This window comes from Sus scrofa, chromosome 8, assembly GCF_054392235.1.
Source record: "Sus scrofa isolate SSC_HxYL_T2T_F1_AM1 chromosome 8, Sscrofa_HxYL_maternal_Yorkshire_Landrace_v2.0, whole genome shotgun sequence".
NCBI classification, from domain to species: domain Eukaryota; kingdom Metazoa; phylum Chordata; class Mammalia; order Artiodactyla; family Suidae; genus Sus; species Sus scrofa.
This window is the reverse complement of record NC_139390.1, coordinates 62,734,257-62,756,483: the sequence shown is the minus strand read 5'-3', so window position 1 is coordinate 62,756,483 and position 22,227 is coordinate 62,734,257. Positions and strand designations below refer to the sequence as shown.

At 42.4% G+C, this 22,227-nt stretch overlaps 1 protein-coding gene and 1 long non-coding RNA gene across 2 annotated transcripts in view; one reads left to right on the top strand and one right to left on the bottom strand.

The window, feature by feature from the left end:
• LOC146400817 (uncharacterized) overlaps positions 1 to 4,533 on the bottom strand; it is a 77,761-nt gene extending 73,228 nt beyond the window's left edge. Inside the window, exons 1-2 of the long non-coding RNA XR_014812608.1 lie at positions 4,108 to 4,533; positions 3,821 to 3,844 (exon numbers count right to left, since the gene is read on the bottom strand). This is a non-coding gene — a long non-coding RNA (uncharacterized LOC146400817). The remainder of the gene's footprint in view (positions 1 to 3,820; positions 3,845 to 4,107) is intronic.
• Positions 4,534 to 4,600: 67 nt separating this feature from the next.
• LOC146400816 (uncharacterized) lies at positions 4,601 to 16,323 on the top strand. Its single transcript, XM_084972343.1, has 5 exons — positions 4,601 to 4,771; positions 6,368 to 6,469; positions 6,647 to 7,360; positions 12,639 to 12,768; positions 13,952 to 16,323. Exons 3-5 carry the CDS (start codon positions 7,219 to 7,221, stop codon positions 14,010 to 14,012), a joined length of 333 nt encoding a protein of 110 aa, XP_084828469.1. The 5' UTR covers positions 4,601 to 4,771; positions 6,368 to 6,469; positions 6,647 to 7,218; the 3' UTR covers positions 14,013 to 16,323.
• Positions 16,324 to 22,227: the final 5,904 nt, after the last annotated feature.

Sequence of the window (22,227 nt, the reverse complement as noted above, 5' to 3'; positions counted from 1 at the left end):
TAAGAAAGTGCTCCATACTTTTTCTAGAGTTCCCAGAGGAACATTAATGTACAAAAAATCAAATAAATCATAATAAATCAAATTCCTTATTACCCACTTCCCTTTTTGTCACTGCTACAAGGACGTCCTGAGAAAACAGGGAAATGAAAAAAGCCCAATTAATGTGACTTCACTTAACATGGAGAACAAACTGAGGAGTAAATCATGATGTGCAGGGAGGGTCTGAGCAGAAGTTTATTTAGAAAAATGGAAGTATGTATCAAGAGAATATATGTATTATACCCTACATTTAATAGAATGTAGGTTCTAAACATCTTTATACATTAAGTCTTAATGTGGGGGAGGATCCGTTTAGTTTTCCCCAAAAAGAAATGAAAAGGCAACTCAATTTAAGATCCAACACTTCCCATTTGACTTTTGTAGAATGATCACAAAGAGAAATATTTTTGCAAAAATATAGAAACCTTTGGGTTTCTTCTGTTTTCTCATGTGTCTCTATTTTCTTTTGATATTCATATCATTCTTTTTTGAGGCATTAGTCTAGTTATTATGACTATGTAACAAATTACTCCCAAAAGTTCATGCATTAAAATAACAATACATAGCTTGCTCACACAAGGGCCAAGAACATACTATGTAAGGAGGACAGTCTCTCTAATAAATGGCATTGGGAAAACTGGACAGCTACATACAAAAGAATGACTACAATCTTACACTGTACACAAAAATTAAAGATTTGAATGTGAGACTTGAAACCATAAAACTCGTAGAAAAAAACAAAGGCAATAAGCTTCTTGACATCAGTCTTGGTGACGACTTCCTAGATCTGACACCAAAAGCAAAGACACCAAAAAATAAACAAGTGGGACTAAATCAAACTAAAAGCTTCTACACAATAAAGGAAACCATCGAAATTCCCATCATGGCTCAGCGGTAACAAACACGACTAGGATCCATGAGGATGCAGGTTCTATCCCTAGTCTTGCTCAGTGGGTTGAGGATCCAGTATTGCTATGAGCCGTGCTACAGGTTGCAGACACAGCTGGGATCTGGCGTTGCTCTGGCTGTGGTGTAGACCGGCAGCTGTAGCTCTGATTCAACCCCTAGCCCAGAATTTCCATATGCCATACATGCAGCTCTTTTAAAAAGAAAAAAGAAGAAGGAAACCATCACCAAAATGAAAATGCAATTTACTGAATGGGAGAAAATATGAGCAACTCAAACATATGATAAGGGATTAGTATCCAAAATATATAAATAACTCATACAACTCAACAGCAAGAGATTCTAAATACACATTTTTCTAAAGAAGACATACAAATGGCAAGAGGTACACCAAAAAATCCTCAGGACCACTAATCATCAGGGAAATGCAAATCAAAACCACACTAAGACATCACTTTATACCTGTTAGAATGGCTATTACCAAAAAGACAAGAAATAACAACTGCTAGGGAGGACACAGGGAAAAGGGAATCCTTGTACATTGTTGGTGAGAATGTAATCTGATGCAACCATTATGGAAAACAGTGTGGAGGTTCATTACCCTATAACCAGCAATTCCACTTCTGGGTATTTGTTTTTTAAAAAATGAAAACACTAATTTGAAAAGCTACATGCATCTCCATGTTCACTATGGCATTATTTACAATAACCAAGGCATGGAAAAACTAAATGTCCATTGATGAATGAATGGATAAAGAAGATGCTTTATATTAGTATATATATATGTGTATACAGATACACATACATGTGTATATGTGTACAGATGTGGGAGGGTGTGGAGAGAAAGAGATGTTATCTAGCCATAAAAAAGAAAGGAATCTTGCCATTTGTGACAACATGAATGGACGTTAAGTGATATAAGTTACATAGAAAAAGATAAATACCACATAATTTCACTTATATGTGGAATCAAAAACAAACAAACAAGCTCATTGATAAAGACAATAGATTGATGAGGGGCAGGGGGTGTGAAATGGACAAAGGGACTCAAAATGTACAAATTTCCAGTTATATGTATAGGTAATGGGAATGTAGTATACAGCATAGTGACTGTAGTTAATACTATACTGCCAACAAAAAAAAAAAAAAAATGGGTTAACGATCCGGCGTTGCCGTGAGCTGTGGTGTAGGTTGCAGACGCGGCTCGGATCCTGCGTTGCTGTGGCTCTGGCGTAGGCTGGCAGCTATAGCTCCGATTGGACCCCTAGCCTGGGAACCTCCATATGCCGCGGGAGCGGCCCAAGAAATAGCAACAACAAAAAGACAAAAGACAAAAAAAAAAGACAAAAAAAAAAAATACTATACTGCCTATTTGAAAGTAGCTAGATCTTGAAAGTTCTAATCACAAGAAAAAAATTTTTTGGTTTAACTATATGGAAATGGATGTTAACTGGACTTACTGCGGTGATCATTTTGCAATATATACAAATATCAAATCATTACATTGTACACCTCAAACTAATATGTCAATTATAACTTGATTTTTAATATGGCACAGATGAATCCAACTACAGATCAGAAATAGACTCACAGACATGGACAACAGACTTGTGGTTGCCAAGGTGGAGGGAGAGGAGGGGGTGAGAGTTTGGGGTTAGAAGATGCAAATTACTTTTAGAATGAATAGACAATGAGGTCCTGCTGTATAGCACAGAGAACTATATCCAATCACTTGTGATGGAACATGATGAAAGCTAATGTGAGAAAGAGAGTGTGTATAGATGTATGACTGGGTCACTTTGCTGTACAGCAGAAATTGACAGAACAATGTAAATCAACTATAATAAAAATTTTTTAAATAACTTGGTTTTTTGAAATTTTATTAATAATACTCATGTTTAAAATAGCTATCTAGTTTTTACTTTCTACCTTACCAGGCATTGTGCTTTCCATGTATTTCATATAATCTTTGTAGCAAATCTTTGCGATAGATGTAATTATTTCCATTCTCCTAATGCAAAAATAAACTACAGACTTTCCTCTGATAATGTGATGGAAACAGGACCAAACTCAAGAGCTTCCGCAGAATGCATGGCTTCTCAACTCCCATTACTGCAGCACAGAATGATTACATTAGGCCTGGCTGGGAAACTAGTCATAGTGGAAGAGGGAGCCCATATTAAGGGTCTCAGACCTCAGCAAAGGACATTAAACTACAACAAAGACCAGAATGATCAGATTATAGCAGCTGCATAGACAGCTTTCTGTAGATGCTGCCACATAGCCTTCTTCCTGGTCTGCCAACAGACTTTATGAATAACTAATTCAAAATCTCTCTTCTCAATTAACCAGAGCACACTGCTTCCATTCTGCTTACACAGAATAGGGTTTGACCCGTTTTTAAGCAGTGTGTCTAGAATAGCATATTTAACAAACAAGCTAGAGATTAGAAATAGCAAGGGTCTTTGTCTCTAAAGCTGATCCCCAAAAGTTCAAAATAGTTTGCAGACATTATCTAATTTGGTGTCACAACAAAGCTAGCATTATCTTCTCCCTTTGCTCATGGAGAAACTGAAATAAGAAAATTAAACCCTGACTTTGACCCTTTTAAGAGGTACTCCTGTTAACCCCATTTGCAGGAGCAAGCTGGGAGGTTGGAAGGAGGCCGGGCTGGCAGTGGTGCAGAGGAGTCTGCAAGCCGAAGGCATTAAACACCCAATACCACGGAGATGAAAGGGTGGCAGGATAAGCCAGACCCGCTTCAACTAGAGCAGCTCGGCTTTGCGCAGATTCATGTGCTTTAGAGGTGAAGATTTTGCGACAGAATTCCGTTTCACAGAGGGATCGACTATTAAAAATCCGATAAAACACTGACCTGGCCGTATTTAGATTGTGCCACCTTTAAAAAAAAAAAAAAAAAAACATTTATTTTTTATAATAAACAGCTATTCCAAAGCCCCAAAGCCATCACTAAGGTCAAACCTGGGCCTCCCGTGTGCCCAGCCCTGCGCTAAGCACATGCTGCATGTGAACTCACTTCACCATCTCGCCGACGGGAAGCAACCGCCCCAGGTCCCCGGGCGGGGGATGGCGGAGGCAGGGTCACCTAGCGGCCCATGCCCCTCTTCGCTCAGGGGCTGCGCGCGCGACGCCACGTCTCACCAGGTCAAGGCTGCAGCCGCTCCGAACACGCGGTGTGTCGCAGGGATCGGGTGGCCCTCCAGGCAGGCAACAGGGACCCAGCCGTCGTCCCAGGAGCCCGTCACTCGCAGTTTCAGGCGCCTGTACACTGAAGAGCCCCAGAGCGTGGCCTCTGCCCCAGCCCAAGGCCAGCGCTCGCGATGGGGCCGGGGGGTTCTCCACGGGCCCTGCGCCTAGAAACTGTCTCTTTTCCTGCACACCTCAGGACACGTTCCGTTGGGCCTGAGGAAGCCAAGTGCGGGGTTTCTCGCAAAGGAAGCCAACGCGCGGAGCCTTCAGGGTGACTATGCCTGGGCAAGGCCAGGGAAAATAAGGCTGAGTCCAGACACTCGGGAGGGAAGAGGATGACAGCGGATGCGGCCACCACCGGGGAAGCTCCCAGAAGCCCACAAGCAGGCCCTAGACTCTGCTGCCAACGCGAGAGGTGGGTTCTTGTGGGATATCGCGGGAGTTCATAGGAGCGGCAGAAGAGGCACAGGATGAGAATCCCCAGTTGTCACACTGCGCCTTAGGCAGTTTGTGGGGTGTCCTTTGCTTCGTATGCAGATGACCAAAAATCACTTTAAAAAATCATGTCCACCTAACTAATAGGATTGTTTTATTGGTGAAGTTTTACTTTTAAAATGTAAGTAAACTGTCGAATCTGTCGTTCTAGTCCAGGCATCTTGATGGTTATATGTGGTATTGTTTACGCAGTTAATATCCACATGTAAAGCCATTACACAATAATCAATGTTAAAATTACAAAAAAGTTTTTTGGCCCGTGACATCTTTCAGGCAAACACCGATCTTCAGAGCTGCGCTCGCCCCCACCGTGGCCCCAGACAGTCGGGCGCTGCCAAGGGTCTCCCTCAGGAGGCGCTGGGCGGCTCACTCCGCTGGGGGTGGAGGGGGGCGGGCGGGACGGGATTGTGCATGCACCCCACAAGGTTAGGGGCCTGCGGGAGGCGCCGGACACGCAGGCTGTGGGCAGGGCCTCGGAAGGGGATACTTCGACTTGTGCCAGGGGCAGAGGAGGCAGCAACCCTAAGCCGTCCTCGCTGTTAACCCTTCCGCTGCCCAGGCTTGAACGCAGTTAATGACCTCAGTCTAGTTCTGAAGTACTTGTTGGAGATAGAACTAGCAATTCTAACTCCTTTCAGAAACTACAAAACAGACAAAAGTGGAAGCAAGGTGTTATATGATAAAGAATATGAGGCGTCCCCTGTGGCTCTGGTCGCATCTGTGGCATGGGTTCAGTCCCTGGCCCCGTGAACTTCCACGTGCCATGGGCAAAAAAAGAAAAAAAGATTTTGAGTAGTTTTTGTCCTGAGTTCCTGGAAGGAAGTCTCTAAATCCTTGGAAATTCCAGGAGTTCCCATTGTGGCTCAGTGGGTTAAGAACCCTGCAGGTTCAATCCCTGGCCTTGCTCAACGGGTTAAGAATCAGGCACTGCAGCCAGCTGCAATGTAGGTCATAGATGCGGCTTGGATCCTGCCTTGCTGTGGCTGTGGTGTAGGCCTGAAGCTGTCGCTCTGATTCGACCCCTAGCCTAGGAACTTCCATATGCCAAAAGTGCAGTCGTAAAAATAATAATAATAATAATAAATAAATAAATAAATAAATCCTTGGAAATTGAAAAGTGACAGGAATGTCTTTGTTATTCTTACTGGACGGGGATAGTTTGTGCTAACAAGACCATTCAAGATGAGCCCTACACAGTTTAATGACAGGACTCAGGCTGGGGGCTAGCCTAGCCAGAAAGACCCACAGCTGGATTAGGGGGTTGGGGCTTAGGAGGCTTAAAAATGAATTCAACCTCATTCTGATTTTTATATTCTTTGGTATAATAAAGTGGTAGTCATAAGCATACCACTTTGATGCATTCTGTGAGTCATTCTAGCAAATTATTCCAAATGAGTAGGTATCCCCAAATTTGTAACCAATAGGTCATAAGTGAGCACCGCATAGGAACCCTGGAGTCTGTGGCTGGTAGAGAAGTGTCTGAGGTAGAGAAGTCTTGTGAAGGACTGTGCCTCTAACTTGTGAAGTATAGCTTCATTCTGGGTAGTTACTATCAGAAGTCATTGTTCCAGGCTATGTGGAAAATCCCCATATTCATCTCTACTTGACTAAAAAATATTTTCAGAATTCAGAACCAACTAGCATGTGGCTTTAGTGAGCAACAGTATTCTCTGGGCTGTTGCTTCTGTGTCCGTGTCTCATTTTTCCACTTAACCAGGTGGTCTTACTGTAACCCGCCAGATCCTGGGCTCATTCAGGATGACACACCACCACAGCTGTTTCACGACCCTCACCGGGGGAGTCTCTGCTCATTGGCTCTGTGAGTTTTCCTCCCATACGCTTTTATTCTTTTTGCACCTACACTGTATAATGCTTTTTGCACCTTAGACTTCTTCTTCTTACACCTTCGTCCTCATCGTCGTCATCTTCTTCTTCTAAGATTTACTTCCTCATTAAAATAAAAAGGAATCTAATATTCTTTTGCATTGTTCTTCAGACCTCTAGCTGGCTACAAACCTGGACACAGGATTTAAAAGCACTAAGTGACTTGCAGAACAGCAGAAAAGGACTGCCAGCTCTCTGAAGGACCCCCTGCAGCCCAGAAAAGCTACAACAAGCTTGGCCAGACTGTGAAAAGATCTGCCTACATTCTCAGGCCGTCCTTCTGAGTTGGGCTGCCCTAGGGAAGAGCCTCGTAGGTTCTCAGAGACCCAGATAGCTGCTCCAGCCCCCAGGGGGTGATGCACTCCTGAGGAAAAGCTGCCCAACACCGCCAACCACCTGCAAGAACCCCACAGCCTAAAAACACCAGAGCAAGCTCTGCATGACCAAGTGAAATCTGCTACCATCGTGGTGTGGACCTCCCAGTCCTGTCTGCCCTCAGGAAGTCCTCCTTTGCTTCAAAGAAACACTGTTAGCCCCATCAACACTCCAGAAAAGCCACACTGCCTCAAAAAAGACTGACCAACAACTCCAGCCCTCAGGAAATATTCCACGGCAGTGACAAGGCAAACACTGCCCCATCACAGAGAGTACAACTCCCTCAGGAGAAAGAAAACAACAAGCAAGATGAAGAAGCTGAGAAACCACCCCCAGTCAAACCAACAGGAGAACTCACCTAAAACAGTCAACAATGAAACAGATCTCTACAGTCTGACAGACCTGGAGTTCAAAAGAGAAATAGTGAAAATACTGAAGGAATTAAGAGAAGGTAAGAACAGTAATGCAGATACCCTCAGAGAGGAACAAGAAAATATAAGGAGGAGCCAAGAAAAACTAGAACATTCATTTGCAGAGATGCAAACTGAACTAAGGGCAGTAAAAACCAGAATGAATAATGCAGAAGAACGAATCAGTGATATGGAAGATAGAATAATGGAAATCACTCAATCCGGTCAACAGACAGAAAACCGAATCAAAAAACTGGAAAGCAATATAAGAGACCTATGGGATAATATAAAGCGGGCCAATCTACGCATAATAGGAATTCTAGAAGGAGTAGAAAAAGATAAGGGGATGGAAAATATATTTGAAGAAATTATCGCTGGAAACTTCCCAAATCTAAAGGATACCGGGTTCAAGATACAGGAAGCACAGAGCGTCCCAAACAAATTGAAGCCAAATAGACCCACACCAAGATACATCATAATAAAAATGGCAAAAGTTAGTGATAAAGAGAGGATCCTAAAGGCAGCAAGAGAAAAACAGAATGTTACCTACAAGGGAACCCCCATAAGATTATCAGCTGATTTCTCTACAGAAACACTACAGGCCAGGAGGGAATGGCAAGAGATATTTAAAGTGCTCAAAGGAAAAAATATGCAACCTAGAATACTCTATCCAGCAAGAATATCATTTAAGGTGCCCATCCTCCTTAAACTCTTTCAAAAGGTTGAAGAAGAAGGAATACTCCCAAAGACATTCTATGAGGCCACCATCACCCTCATTCCAAAACCAGGCAGAGATACCACCAAAAAAGAAAACTATCGCCCAATATCATTGATGAATATAGATGCAAAAATTCTCAACAAAATCTTAGCCAACCGAATCCAACAACATATCAAAAAAATTATACACCATGACCAGGTTGGGTTCATCCCAGGTTCACAAGGATGGTTCAACATACGCAAATCAATCAGCATCATACACCACATTAACAAAAAAAAAGTCAAAAATCATATGATCATCTCAATAGATGCAGAAAAAGCATTTGACAAAGTCCAACATCCATTGATGATCAAGACCCTCGCCAAAGTGGGTATAGAGGGAACATTCCTGAATATAATCAAAGCCATTTATGATAAACCCACAGCAAATATAATCCTCAATGGGGAAAAACTGAAAGCCTTCTCACTCAAATCTGGAACAAGACAGGGATGCCCACTCTCACCACTGCTCTTCAACATCGTTTTGGAAGTCCTAGCCACAGCAATTAGACAAACAAAAGAAATAAAAGGCATCCATATAGGAAGAGAAGAGATCAAACTGTCACTGTATGCAGATGACATGATTCTATACCTAGAAAACGCTAAGGACTCAACCCCAAAACTCCTTGAACTGATGAATAAATTCAGCAAAGTAGCAGGATATAAGATTAACATTCAGAAGTCAGTTGCATTTCTGTATACCAGCAATGAAACATTAGAAAAGGAATACAAAAATACGATACCATTTAAAATTGTACCTCACAAAATCAAATACCTCGGAATACACCTGACCAAGGAGGTAAAGGACCTATATGCCGAGAACTATAACACTTTAATCAAAGAAATCAAAGAAGATGTAAAAAAATGGAAAGATATTCCATGTTCCTGGATTGGGAAAATCAATATTGTAAAAATGGCCATACTACCCAAAGCAATCTACAGATTCAATGCAATCCCTATCAAATTACCCAGGACATTTTTCACAGAACTAGAACAAACAATCCAAGCATTTATACGGAACAACAAAAGACCCAGAATCGCCAAAGCAATCCTGAGGAACAAAAACCAAGCAGGAGGCATAACTCTCCCAGACTTCAAGAAATACTACAAAGCCACAGTCATCAAAACAGTGTGGTATTGGTACCAAAACAGACAGACAGACCAATGGCACAGAATAGAGAATCCGGAAATAAACCCTGACACCTATGGTCAATTAATCTTTGACAAGGGAGGCAAGAACATAAAATGGGAAAAAGAAAGTCTATTCAGCAAGCATTGCTGGGAAACCTGGACAGCTGCATGCAAAGCAATGAAATTAGAACACACCCTCACACCATGCACCAAAATAAACTCCAAATGGCTGAAAGACTTAAATATACGACAGGACACCATCAAACTCCTAGAAGAAAACATAGGCAAAACACTCTCTGACATCCACATCATGAATATTTTCTCAGGTCAGTCTCCCAAAGCAATAGAAACTAGAGCAAAAATAAACCCATGGGACCTCATCAAACTGAAAAGCTTTTGCACAGCAAAGGAAACCAAAAAGAAAACAAAAAGACAACTTACAGAATGGGAGAAAACAGTTTCAAATGATGCAACTGACAAGGGCTTAATCTCTAGAATATATAAACAGCTTATACAACCCAACAGCAAAAAAACCAATCAATCAATGGAAAAATGGACAAAAGACCTGAGTAGACATTTCTCCAAAGAAGATATACAGATGGCCAGCAAACACATGAAAAAATGCTCAACATCTTTGATTATAAGAGAAATGCAAATCAAAACTACCATGAGATACCACCTCACACCAGTCAGAATGGCCATCATTAATAAATCCACAAATAATAGTGCTGGAGGGGCTGTGGAGAAAAGGGAACCCTCCTGCACTGTTGGTGGGAATGTAAACTGGTACAGCCACTATGGAGAACGTTTGGAAATACCTTAGAAATCTATACATAGAACTTCCACATGACCCCGCAATCCCACTCTTGGGCATCTATCCGGACAAAACTCTACTTAAAAGAGACACATGCACCCACATGTTCATTGCAGCACTATTTGCAATAGCCAGGACATGGAAACAACCCAAATGTCCATCGACAGATGATTGGATTCGGAAGAAGTGGTATATATACACAATGGAATACTACTCAGCCATAAAAAAGAATGACATAACGCCCTTTGCAGCAACATGGATGGAACTAGAGTATCTCATACTGAGTGAAATGAGCCAGAAAGACAAAGACAAATACCATATGATATCACTTATAACTGGAATCTAATATCCAGCACAAATGAACATCTCCCCAGAAAAGAAAATCATGGACTTGGAGAAGAGACTTGTGGCTGCCTGATGGGAGGGGGAGGGAGTGGGAGGGATCGGGAGCTTGGGCTTATCAGACACGACTTAGAATAGATTTACAAGCAGATCCTGCTGAATAGCATTGAGAACTTTGTCTAGATACTCATGTTGCAACAGAACAAAGGGTGGGGAAAAAAATGTAATTGTAATGTATACATGTAAGGATAACTTGATCCCCTTGCTGTACAGTGGAAAAATAAAAAAATTAAAAATAAAATAAATAAACAAAAAAAATAAAATAAAAGCACTGAATATATTAGAAGATAAAGCATAGAGTAGATTGGTGATTTAATGTAAGATTTGACTTAAAGGAAAAGAGAATCTCAGAATTATAGAGTTTAGGTGACCCTTATAAAGACCTGAGTAGCAAATTTAGGATTGTAAAAGTCCTCAGAGATTATTTAATTCAAGACCTTCATTTTGGATGTTAGCTAAACTTATTGTGGTGATCATGTCACAGTATATACAAATATCCAATCATTATGTTGCACACCTAAAGCTCATATAATATAACCTTATATGTCAATTATATCTCTATTTTTCAAAAATTTATTTTGCAGGTGAGAAAACTAAGGCCCAAAAAGGTTACAGTGAAATGCCTTCCCCTAAGTTACAGACTAGAGAATCTAAAGACAGTATTTTCCTGAAATGTATTTTATTTTTACACTTCAAGCTTACTAAAATTCTTTTTTCCAAAGCAGAAAATGCAAATGCTCACTTTTTATTTCCATAGAAGGTATTTTCTTTCTAGGAGAATAAGAGAGTGAAAAATCAGGTATCCAAATCCTCTTCCTAGAGCTACACAAAATTTCTATGCCTTTTTTTCAGAATTATTCCCAGTTCTTCAGTTATAAAATTGGATGATATAAAACATGGTTTGTCTTCATAGCAGATGTATTTCTGAGTGTTTCAGTCATATCCTTAATCCAGCAAGGGTCTTTACAATTTAAAGAAATTCTAATGTGAATTCTTTTGTAAAACCAAAAAGAAAATTCTTCCTAATGTAAATAAACTTCCCACAATTTTTCTGTTTTTAAATTCTGATTTCTGTATGTAGAAGTTCCCCTGTATCTTCATATTATTCTTCCTTATTCTGGGATGAGATGAGCAAAAGCAGATGAATGAGGCAAAGTGCCTGGATATCCTCACAAAAAGTCACCTGATTCTGACAGAGCGGGCAGAAACACAAAGGCTTTATTTCCTTTATCCTGCACTAGCGAAGCTGTTTTTCAAGATCCAGTCAGAATGTGCGGCAGTAAATAGCTCGCAAATGTTTAATACATGATCAAGTGCACCTCAGAATTTCAGCCAAACACCTGAAGTATTATTCCAGCAGGCTGTGAGAGACCAGCGTCAATCAACATTCAGGCTACCTTATCCCTTCCCAAGGTGAAAGAACTAAAACAACTGTATTATCTCTATGACTATCGTTCCTGTTTTATTTGGAGCTGCGTTCCACTCTGACCATCAGAGAAGCAATGACATAGTTTTACTGCTGCTCTTATTAAATATTATTACTGTGGTGCAAGCTTGACGGTCGAAAGAGGAGAAAAGGAGGCAGCTTCATTGCCCAGAGGAGATCCAGTAATCAGATGGTCTGCAGCCTGAAGAGGACATCAATCTTCCGAATCCAATTCCAACTGTACACTTCAGCAGCTACTGCATGGTCTTGGGATAAAATGTTGACAGTATTAAGGCAACTGCTAACCTAAAAATGTGTTTTTAACAAAGAGAACAAAAGGGAGGGCTCTAGAAATTGAGAACAGTGTTAAGAATTCTATTTGAGGAGTTCCCATTATGGCTCAGTGATAACAAACCCAACTAGTATCCATGAGGATGCAGGTTCAATCCCTGGCCTCACTCAGTGAGTTAAGGATCTGGTGTTGCCATGAGCTGTGGTGTAGGACGCAGATACAGCTCAGATCTGGCATTGCTGTGGCTGTGGTGTAGGCTGGGAGCTGCAGCTCTGATTCATCCCCTAGCCTGGGAACTTCCATATGCCATGGGTGTAGACCTGAAAAGTAAAAAATATATATATATGTATATATATATATATACATATATATATATATAGTAATTGAGATTTTGTAAAAAACAGTACTGAGTACACTGGACTGACCATCAGATATTTTTCCTCTCACTATATCCTTTGTCTTCTTTGTCTTTTGTTGTTGTTGTTGTTTTGATTGCAGTATATATCCAACCTGCCCCCTGTGAGGACTACCCGCCTCCCACCTCCCAGCGAGCACATCCTCCTAGCGGCTTCCCAGAAGGTCCACAGAGGAACCTAGGGAGAGCCCATCCTTCCTCCCCCACCGCAAGGTAAGCGCACAAGCAGGCCCATCCTGTCAGGTGTCTGCACCCCGAGCTGTGAGCAAGTGAAGCAAAGGTGAGAAGTTGATCCAGTGCCTACGCAGCAGGAACACAACCACGATAGTGACACAGCCAGGCTCCCTTGCCTCTTGACTCTAGGCGAAGTTCTTTTTCCAAACATGATCTCCCAAGCTCCACTGTGGTTTCCACATGACCCTTTGCTTTAGAGTCAGAGTAGATCTCGGTTCTTTGCAACCAGAACATCATAATGGGATTACCATGAATGTGATATGGAGGCCCAGAATGAGGGAACAGCCTAAGGGGAAAAGTATGCTTTCCTAAAAGCTCATTTTTATTCAAGGTTCCTATTTATGTCTTATAATAATAGGAGAAAGGCACGCAGAAAATGAATACTCTTTCTCTTGTATGTTTATTATTGCCACTTTATTTATGCGGTGTTTTTCTCCTGTTACCCATATCCCCGGTTGGGTGGATTCCCAGGAGTAACTAGGGAGTGAAATGCCTGGTAACATGGTAGAGTTCTTTCACTAATTCCCCCCTTCAAATAAGCACAAGAGATATCCCCTAGGACTGAGGCAGAAACCTTATGAAATCCAACCAGGGATGAAAGTTTTCAAACTGGAAGAAAAATAGACTGTTTACCCTGACAGGAAGCTGAACTGGAGGGAAGGGACTCCCAGGTAGGATCCTTCAGCCTCGAAGTCTCCAGAAATGTAAAAGAAAGCAATGCCAACCCCTGCCCTGACCACCAGCATGTAAAGAGGCTAAGTGTGGCTGAAAGCCGACAGAGGATATGGGAACAGGGAAGGTGAGACCAGAGTACCAGAGAGGCTGTATTCCAGGAAGGGATTGTGAGGCCACAGAGAGAACAGCCTTCTGCACTCAGCAAAGACTGCCTGAGTGCCTGTGCAGTTGAAGGAGAGCCCCAAAGGGGAGGGCCAAGGAGCTCCCTCTGGTGCAGGAGCAGAGGCTCAGAAGGAAGTCTCAGAGGTGCCAACAAGAAACTATTAGTCTGCTTTGCTTTAGAAAATCAGTCTGTGCTCTGATAATGCATCTCCATCTACGCTGCGTCTATTTGGGGGTACGTGTATATAGGTGTTTGGGAGTCGGTGTTGATCGTTTTTTTCTTTGTTATCTTCTAATATATTCTACTTTTATTTGCTGAATTAAGAGGAAAGGATCTCTGGGAGAACTCCCGTACTCAACTTGATCTTCAAATAGAGGAACAGTAAGAAGTCTTCCTAAAAAAGATGAAGGAAACTGATCATCACTAATTGCTGACTTTCCAATCCAGAAAACACACACACATATTCACACATATACATATGTGCACACATGCAAACCAGAAGGTCTGGGACCAGAAGAATACTCACTGAAGCCAAATTATGCACATGAAAATTGAGATTACAGAAAGCCTGGAGTTATTTTTGTGGCTCAGAGAGTTAAGGACCTGATGTTGTCTCTGTGAGGAAATGGGTTAGATCCCTGGCCTTGTTCAGTGGGTTAAGGATCCAGCATTGCCCTAAGCTGCAGTGTAGCTCACAGATGCAGTTCAGATCTAGCATTGCTGTGGCTGTAGTGTAGGCCTCAGATGCAGCTCCAACTTGAACCCTGGCCTGGGAACTTGTGTATGTCACAGGTGTGGCAGAAAGAAAGAAACAAAGAAAGAAGGGAGGGAGGAAGGAAGGAAGGAGGAAAGGAAGGAAAGAAATGAAAGCTTGAGTCATTGCCAGCAGTCCCAGGAAGTACACAAAACCATAAGTGCCAGTGGCTCTTTAAGAATACATCTTCAAGGTGGAGCATCTGTAAGGACCACTGAAGGGCTTCAACTCTGCAAGACTATAAAGTCCCCATCTTGGGGCATAGAGTATTGTTAGGAACATAGGCCCTGGAGTCAGCCAGATCTGAGTATGCCACCCAGCTAGGTGACCTCAGCAAGTCACTTAAACCTGGTAAACTAAGGGAAATAACATCCACTTTGTAGGGCGTTTTGAGATCAAATGAGGTGTGTGTGAAATGGAATGTATATCTGTGCCTCAAAAAATTCGTGTGGAAACCCTAATCCTCAATGTGAAGGTTTTAGGAGGTGGGGGCCTTTTGGAGGTGTTTAGATTTATTCGAGGTCATGAAAGTAGAGCTCTCATGATGACATGTGTGTCCTTACAAGAAAAGAAAGAGACTAGGACTCTCTCTGTCCACCACATGAGGATACAAGGAGAAGATGGCTGTATGAAAGCCAGGAAGAGGGCCCACACCAGACACTGAACCTGCTGGCACCCTGATCTTGAACCTCTCATCCTCCAGAGCTGTGAGAAGTAAATTTCCATTGTTTAAGCCACCCAATTTATTGTATCTTGTTACAGCAGTCTGAACTAAGTACATGAAGCTTTTTACACAGCGCCTGGAATAAACACTCATAAAATAATAAAAATATATAAGTAAGAATGTAGGTAAAAAATAAATGAAGCCACTGACTAGGCAAGTCTGGATTTCAATGAGCTTCAGAAAAGATTTCACTTTTTCTAATTCTAGGAAAACAGCTAAAAAGATGAACTAGGATGGACACATTTTTTAAGTACACTTATTTGCAGTTTTTATTTTGAAGAGGGGGAAGCAGCAGCTGCACCATCCCCATGACAAGCCAGACGGTAGACAAACACTGGTGGAAGCTCTGTCAGGGGAACGGTGACTCTCCAGCCAGCTTCATGTGGGACATCAGGAGGACAGATTTTCTCAGGTGATTTTCTCATTCATTCTCATTCCTGCTTGGCTAGAAACAGTACATAAGCTGTTTGTCTCAAATGAACGCTCCAGTGGATAAAACACCAAAAGGGATTTGGGGAAACATAACAAAATGAGAATTGCCATACTGGCTTAGACCAACTGTCTGACAATTGCACCAGGAGACATTTACAGGAAAGAGTTGTAACTTCCTCCATAATCATGGCCTCGCAAGCTTAGAAGCAACTCCAAAATGGCCTCTATTATCCTAAACTGTACTTAAAGCCACCTTGAGTTTTATACAAGCATTTTCAGCTAATACTGAGTTTATTATTTAACCAGCTTTTATTCCTATGTTTTGTTCCTCTTGACTGCAACCTTGATTCACTATATAATCTGGAGCAAGTCCCCAAGCTAATTCTGTCTTAGTATCTCCAACTATAAAATGGAAAAATTATAGTGGCTTCTTGGTGGGGTCACAAATAAAGGGAAGAGATTCCCAGAGCTACGTTTTTCTCTGCTGTGAACCCTACAAAGGAAGAAAGGCACTTCAAACCAGACACTTAATTTCCATTTTCTGTGCTAATTCATATTACTCCTACAAGACTCAAATAGTGGTTAATGAAAGAGAAAAATAAAAGAGGGAAGGGAACTAGGAAATATCTTGGGGTCAGGTTGAAGTGTAAGCCACTGAACCAACAAAAATGTTTTCCCATCCACAGCAGAAAGGTCTTGGGACTAGATTACTCACCCGGATTATAATACTGCAGAATCTATGTGACTACTCCTAAATAAAAATGTTTGGTAAGAATAAGAATAAAATTGGCATTTTTTTTCCTTTTGAGCTAAAGAAAATCCAAAAACAAGTAGTACTGAATTATCAAAACAGGGATAATGAATAACAGACTATGTGTACACACTTAAATCACTCAGATCATGCTGGAATTTGACAAGAAATTTTTATTATCATATATCTAATTGGTTCTAGACATGAGTGACTTTAATCACCCTTTTATGTCCGATAGGAGTAATAATTAGAGTGGAGATTCAGGGAGGAGATTTAATAGTTTCTGTTCAGGAAGAAGAACTCTGGGAAAGCACAGTTATAGAGAAGTTACCGTGTAGGCAGGAGAGCATGAGCAGTTAAATGACACAATGGTCTCTCCCTTTCTCCCTTACTAAAGACAAATGGAATTTTTAACAAAGTCGTATAGTCCCTTCCAGAAAACAAAAATGCATCCAGTGTGAAACATTTGTGTGTAGCTAAGTCATCTTAGTTTCTTTAGGATTGAATTTTAGAATTTATTGAGGAAATAATAATTAAAAGTAAATACCCTCTAAATAATTTATTACAGTCTTATGATGCTCATATTTGTTAACCAGGTAAGGAGGCAAAAATTTCACTGCTAGAAGAGCTAAGGTAGTTGTTCTATTTGTTATAATGCTGAAAATGTTTTTAATTAAGTGATATTAAAATAAGTGCAAATAGAATTCTCTGGGGCTGCTTCCTCTTAAAAAGAGGTTTTAAATATTAAATGAGGGAAAATGCAGACCACCCTGGTTTGTCCATCTTAAAGATGCATGTTGTATTACCTTGTGTCGAGGGAACGCATGTAGCATAGATTAATTAGCCAGTTAGGTCTTTGCTGTATCCAGTGTTATGGAAGGCAAACTGTGCCAGGCTCAGACCACCTGTTTTATCTGAAATACCAAGGTGTTTAAGTCAGCACAGGGACTGTCACCAGATGGGGGCAAACAAATGAATAAACCGTAATTAAAAGTGTAGTTTAGTGCCTGGAGAATCAGGGAAACTTGCTCTTTGCTGGTATTATGGCTTCATTGAGTCACTTAATGCCTTTGGGACTCAGTTTCCTAATGAGGAGAATGAGAGGGTTGACCTTCAAAGAGGTTTTCAACACTAAAATTCTAAGGCACATTATTTTTACTACCTAAGAGAAGCAAACCCATCAGTCTCCACATCAGAGAAATGTGTTGGCTTATGGAGATGGAACCACACCACGGGCCCCACTGTGCAGATCCAAACCAAGATCAAGGGTCTAGAGGTCCTCCAGCCTCCCACTACTGAATCACTGTCCACTTGCAGCCACCAGCAGACAAGAAAGCCTCAGGGGTGGAGAACCTAGTGGCAGATGACCTAGATCTCTAGCAAGCCGGATCTGCATGAGGACTGCCTCATAGATTTCTACCCAGTCTCCGGGACGCCCTCTCCAGTCTGCTCCTGCAGACAACTGTGTGGCCCCTTCGGTTTGAAGCACACACACGCCTCCTCCTTTCCTCACTCACACAAATGCCATGTTAGGTTACCTTCATTCTTCCACTCATTGCTTATTCACTCATTCACTGGTCTAGCCCTTACTAAGCGCCTGCTGTGGGCAGCTGTCTCTGCTAGGGCTCGATCTGCTTTGACCACAATGCTGTGTGTGGTAAAGCCAGTGTGTAGGTTTGTGGTGGCCAGCAGCAAACTCTCTGGAGTTAGACTTCCTGAGTTCAAATCCCAGCTCTCCCACTTACTATGTGATCTTGAACAAGTGCTTCATCTTCTCTGTGCCTCAGTACTCTCATTTGTTCTTATTTGTGAATAATAGTAGGAATTGCCCCTGTAAAGTTTTGTGGAGGGTTAAATAAGTCAGTCTGTGTTTAGTGGCTCAAAAAGCACTTGATAGGATCTGATGATCACTGAGCAGAGCTTCCTGTTATTATCCTGAATCAGTCTGAGATCAGTGGCCCTCTTGCTGAGCTGCTGATGACATTTGACACAGTGCCTTCTATTTAAAACATGATGTTTCATGGCCATGGAGTTGTTTGTCCACTTCAAAGGGCCATTGGGAATGAATGTGAGGAGATTCGTCACTGACAAGGATTAGTGAAGCAAGCAGAATTGCTACCTCAGAGAGCTCAGGGCAACGACAGTCACTTTGTCCAAGCCTGAGCAGCAGCAAAGGACAGCAAAAGCCCGAAGAAAAGAACCAGAAAGGAAGTATAGCCAGGCAAACCCAGGAGGACCTGAGTACTTGCTCCAGCCACTCTGTTTGGGAAGTGCAGAAGTCTATGTTGCTAGAGGTGAGAGAGGTTTCCCCAGCAAACGTGGTGAGCCTGAGCACCCTGGCCCCTGGTGCACCTGGTGCTGATGGCCAGCCTGGTGCTAAAGGCAATGCTGGTGCCCTTGGCCCCATTTGTACCATTGGTGCTCCTGGACCCAAAGGTGTTCATAGAAGCACTGGTCCTCCTGGTGCTACTGGTTTCACCATACACTGTTTAATCTCTAAGGTGGCTGGGAAAATAATGTTAAACAGAGCAACATTGGCTTACAGCCCTCCCAACAGAAAAGGAACAGTTAGCCAGGTGTTTTATGCCTTCCCTAAGCAGGCCTACACCCTATCTCAGCAGGAAGTAGTTACTGAACAGTCATCACCCAATATCCCCTTTAAGCGTAAAGGGGTAAAACACCTGGAGGGGGGGAATGATAGGGATGGAGCATGCACAGATAATTTTAAAAATCCCAGTAAAGAACCACAGATAACAAGGGAAACGTAGGGGACATTGGGAGATCACTGGAAGTAAATAAATTGCTCAAAAAAGCCATCAGAACAAGGCAGGCTTGCTTCATTAGTGAAACCTTGAGAATTGCCTCAGGTCATTGGGTGGGGGATGGGATGAGGACTGCATTCATATTCAGACCAAGGGCAGGAGTTTGAGGACCACCCTTCTGCTGATTTGAAGACACACCTTACTGGATACCAAGGAGGAGCTAGTACTCCCAGAAAGGAAGAGGCAGGCTTTTCCAACCCCTGCTCCCCTTGGATGATAAAACTGTAGCCCACTGGATCCTTGGGGCAGAGCCTCCTTGCCTGCCCGCTTGCATGTGCACAAGCGTCCTATCCTAATAAATCTACTTCTTGCTTATCAAAAATAAAATAAAATAAAATAATAAAATAAAATGTGTTGTCAGGAGGCTGGAGAGGAAAATATGGTCCTAACCCTATCCAGCCTCCAGAGGTCACTCACACTCCTTGGCTCACAGCCTCACCTCACTCCAATCTCTCCTTCCATCATTCCATTCTTCGACTCTCCTACCTTTCTCTTTCTCTAACAAAGACCTTTGTGATTACATGGATCCCACCCAGATAATTCAGGATTACCCCCCAACTCAAGATTCTTACCTTAATCACATCTGTCAAGTCCCTTTGCTGTGGAAGTTAACGCGGCCACAGGTTCCGGGGATTAGGATTTGGAAACACCTGAGGGACTATTATTCTGCCCACTTCAGATGCCATGAAGGCCTAGCCACGGAAAAGACTAAGTTGTATCCACAGAGTTCCCCAGTGTTTATACATTCATTTCTGATCCTCTCTCCTCCCCGATCCTCAGTATGTTACTCAACTTCTCTGAGAGTCAGTTTCCACATATGCCAAACAGGAATGGCCCACACTGTACATTATCAGGTTATTTGAGGAATAACACATGCACTAGGGTTATAAAATGCTTAGCAAATCTTAGAATAAAACTCTATATAAAATGAACAAATAATAGGAGTTCACATTGTGGCTCAGCAAGTTAAGAACCTGACTAGTATCCATGAGGAGACAGGTTTGATCCCTGGCCTTGCTCGGGGGGGTTAAGGATCCTGCATTGCCATGAGCTGCACCTTAAGTCAAGACACAGCTGGTGTTGCTGTGGCTGTAGTGTAGGCTGGTGGCTACAGCTCCAATTCAACCCCTAGCCTGAGAATATCCATATGCTGCAGGTGCGGTCCTTAAAGAAAAAAAAAAAAAAAGAATAAATAATAAGTTAAGTGCCTCACAAGTCAATTAATAGATTTAAACTTATTTGAGATCTTTGGATAAAAGCTTCCTTCTGATGCCAAGTGTACATTGGTGTTTTGCTTTTGTCCTCACTTTCCGCCATAATCAAAAGCACACTTTAGTTCATTTCTTCTCTTTCAGATCAGCCATCTAATTTTCTATCCCTGTGGTTTTCCTGAATGTCTCCCTCCCTCCAAGCTTTCCAGTGGGAGAAGTGTAGCTCATTTTCTTCACCAGGTATTCTGTGGGTGGATGGAGGTGGCCTCTTTGACTAGTCTTTTTCTCTCCCTTTGTTCTTTTGCTGCCTCTGACTTGGTTTTTTGCTGTATAGTTAAGAGTTTGCCACCTCTCTTTTGAGCCTCATCAAGGCTGCTCTGGCCGGTTACATGGGTTTCTTTCTAGTTTCACAGTCCCTGAGGGAAATGGAGTCCAAATGGCTGTTCACCTGCTGAGTTAAGAGTGTGCCCTCGTACGCATGCCATATTATTCTACTTGAGTTACAGGGAGCATGCAGTGATTGTACTGCCATGGACTCCTCACATGAAAACAGAGAAGAAGCCACTGTGTGTCATTCAGAATCCCCTATGCTGCCTGCAGGTGGGCAGGGCTGTGTACCTACTATACCCAGGAAAGAAGGTACAGCTGACTCTACTTTTGAAGTTGACCTTCCCCAGAAATCAAGGCCTGCAGAGAAGCAAACCTCTATTTGATTTTTAAAAAAACAAACCAAAAGTGGCATCACATCTAAAGAGTCAAGACTGCATTTAGAATAATATGATGCTCCCCCTTTTCTTCTTCTCAGGAAAAATAGTTATGCGGATGTAGCCACTACCGTTTGGAGAGTTCAGAGGGAATTTAGGAAAGAAAGAATGTGACAAAGGTGATGAAAATGCTGGAAGAGGACAGTGGCATTACCTAGAAATCGGTAACGGCACTCCTCACACAGCTAGAGGAGTGAAGGAATGAATGGTCAGTTACCCAGAGTCCACCAGCACACACTGGCTGCCAAGGTCAGAGCTGATGGCTCTGCCCTTATGTTAGTTATCTATCACTATCATGTAACCAATGACCTCAAAATGTGATGGCTTGAAACAACACACGTTTACAATCTCCTGGTTTCTGTGGGTCAGGAATCTGATATGGCTTAGCTGAGTCTTTTCTCTGCTCCAGGGTCTCTTACAGGCTACTGTTAATTAGGCTACACTCACCTGAAGGCTCAAATGGGGAAGGGCATACATTCAGGTTCACGTAGATGCTCTCAACATTCAGTCCCTTGCTAATTGGTGGGTTTCAGTCCCTTGCTGGCTCTCTGCCAGAGTCCACCCTCAGTTCCCTGCCATGTGGGTCTCATGAAGGGGGTGCTTCCTCAAAGCATGTAAGCTGAGAAGGCAATAGAGAGAGTCTTCTAGCAAGACAGCAGTCAGAATCTTCTGTAACCAATCACAGAAGCAGAATCCCGCAACACTATGATATTTTATAAGTCAGCTGCAAGTTACTTTGGGGGAGACCATTACACAGGGTCATGAATAGCAAGCTACAAGGATCACTGGAGATTATTTTAGAGGCTATTGTTCTCTACTGCTTAGAAAGAGCACAGGAGACCAAGTTCCTGGTGATGATGCTGGAACCAGCTCCAATGCTACTGGAGCCCCAGTCACCACAGCACCATCCCACCCCTGTCATAGCCAAAGGAATGGCCTTCCTTTCCTACCACTTTCCAGTCGTCCATTGACCAACCCTACCTAGAGTCCAGCTGCTAAGGAAGTCTAGAAAAGGTTCCAGTAGCCTGCAGTCCAGAGGAGAGGAAATAAGAACGGGAATAGGACAGCAAACAATAGCTAGCTCAACAGGAAAAGGTTGTTTCCAGTCAGGCCGTCACTTCCCACCCCAGAGCCTCTTTCAG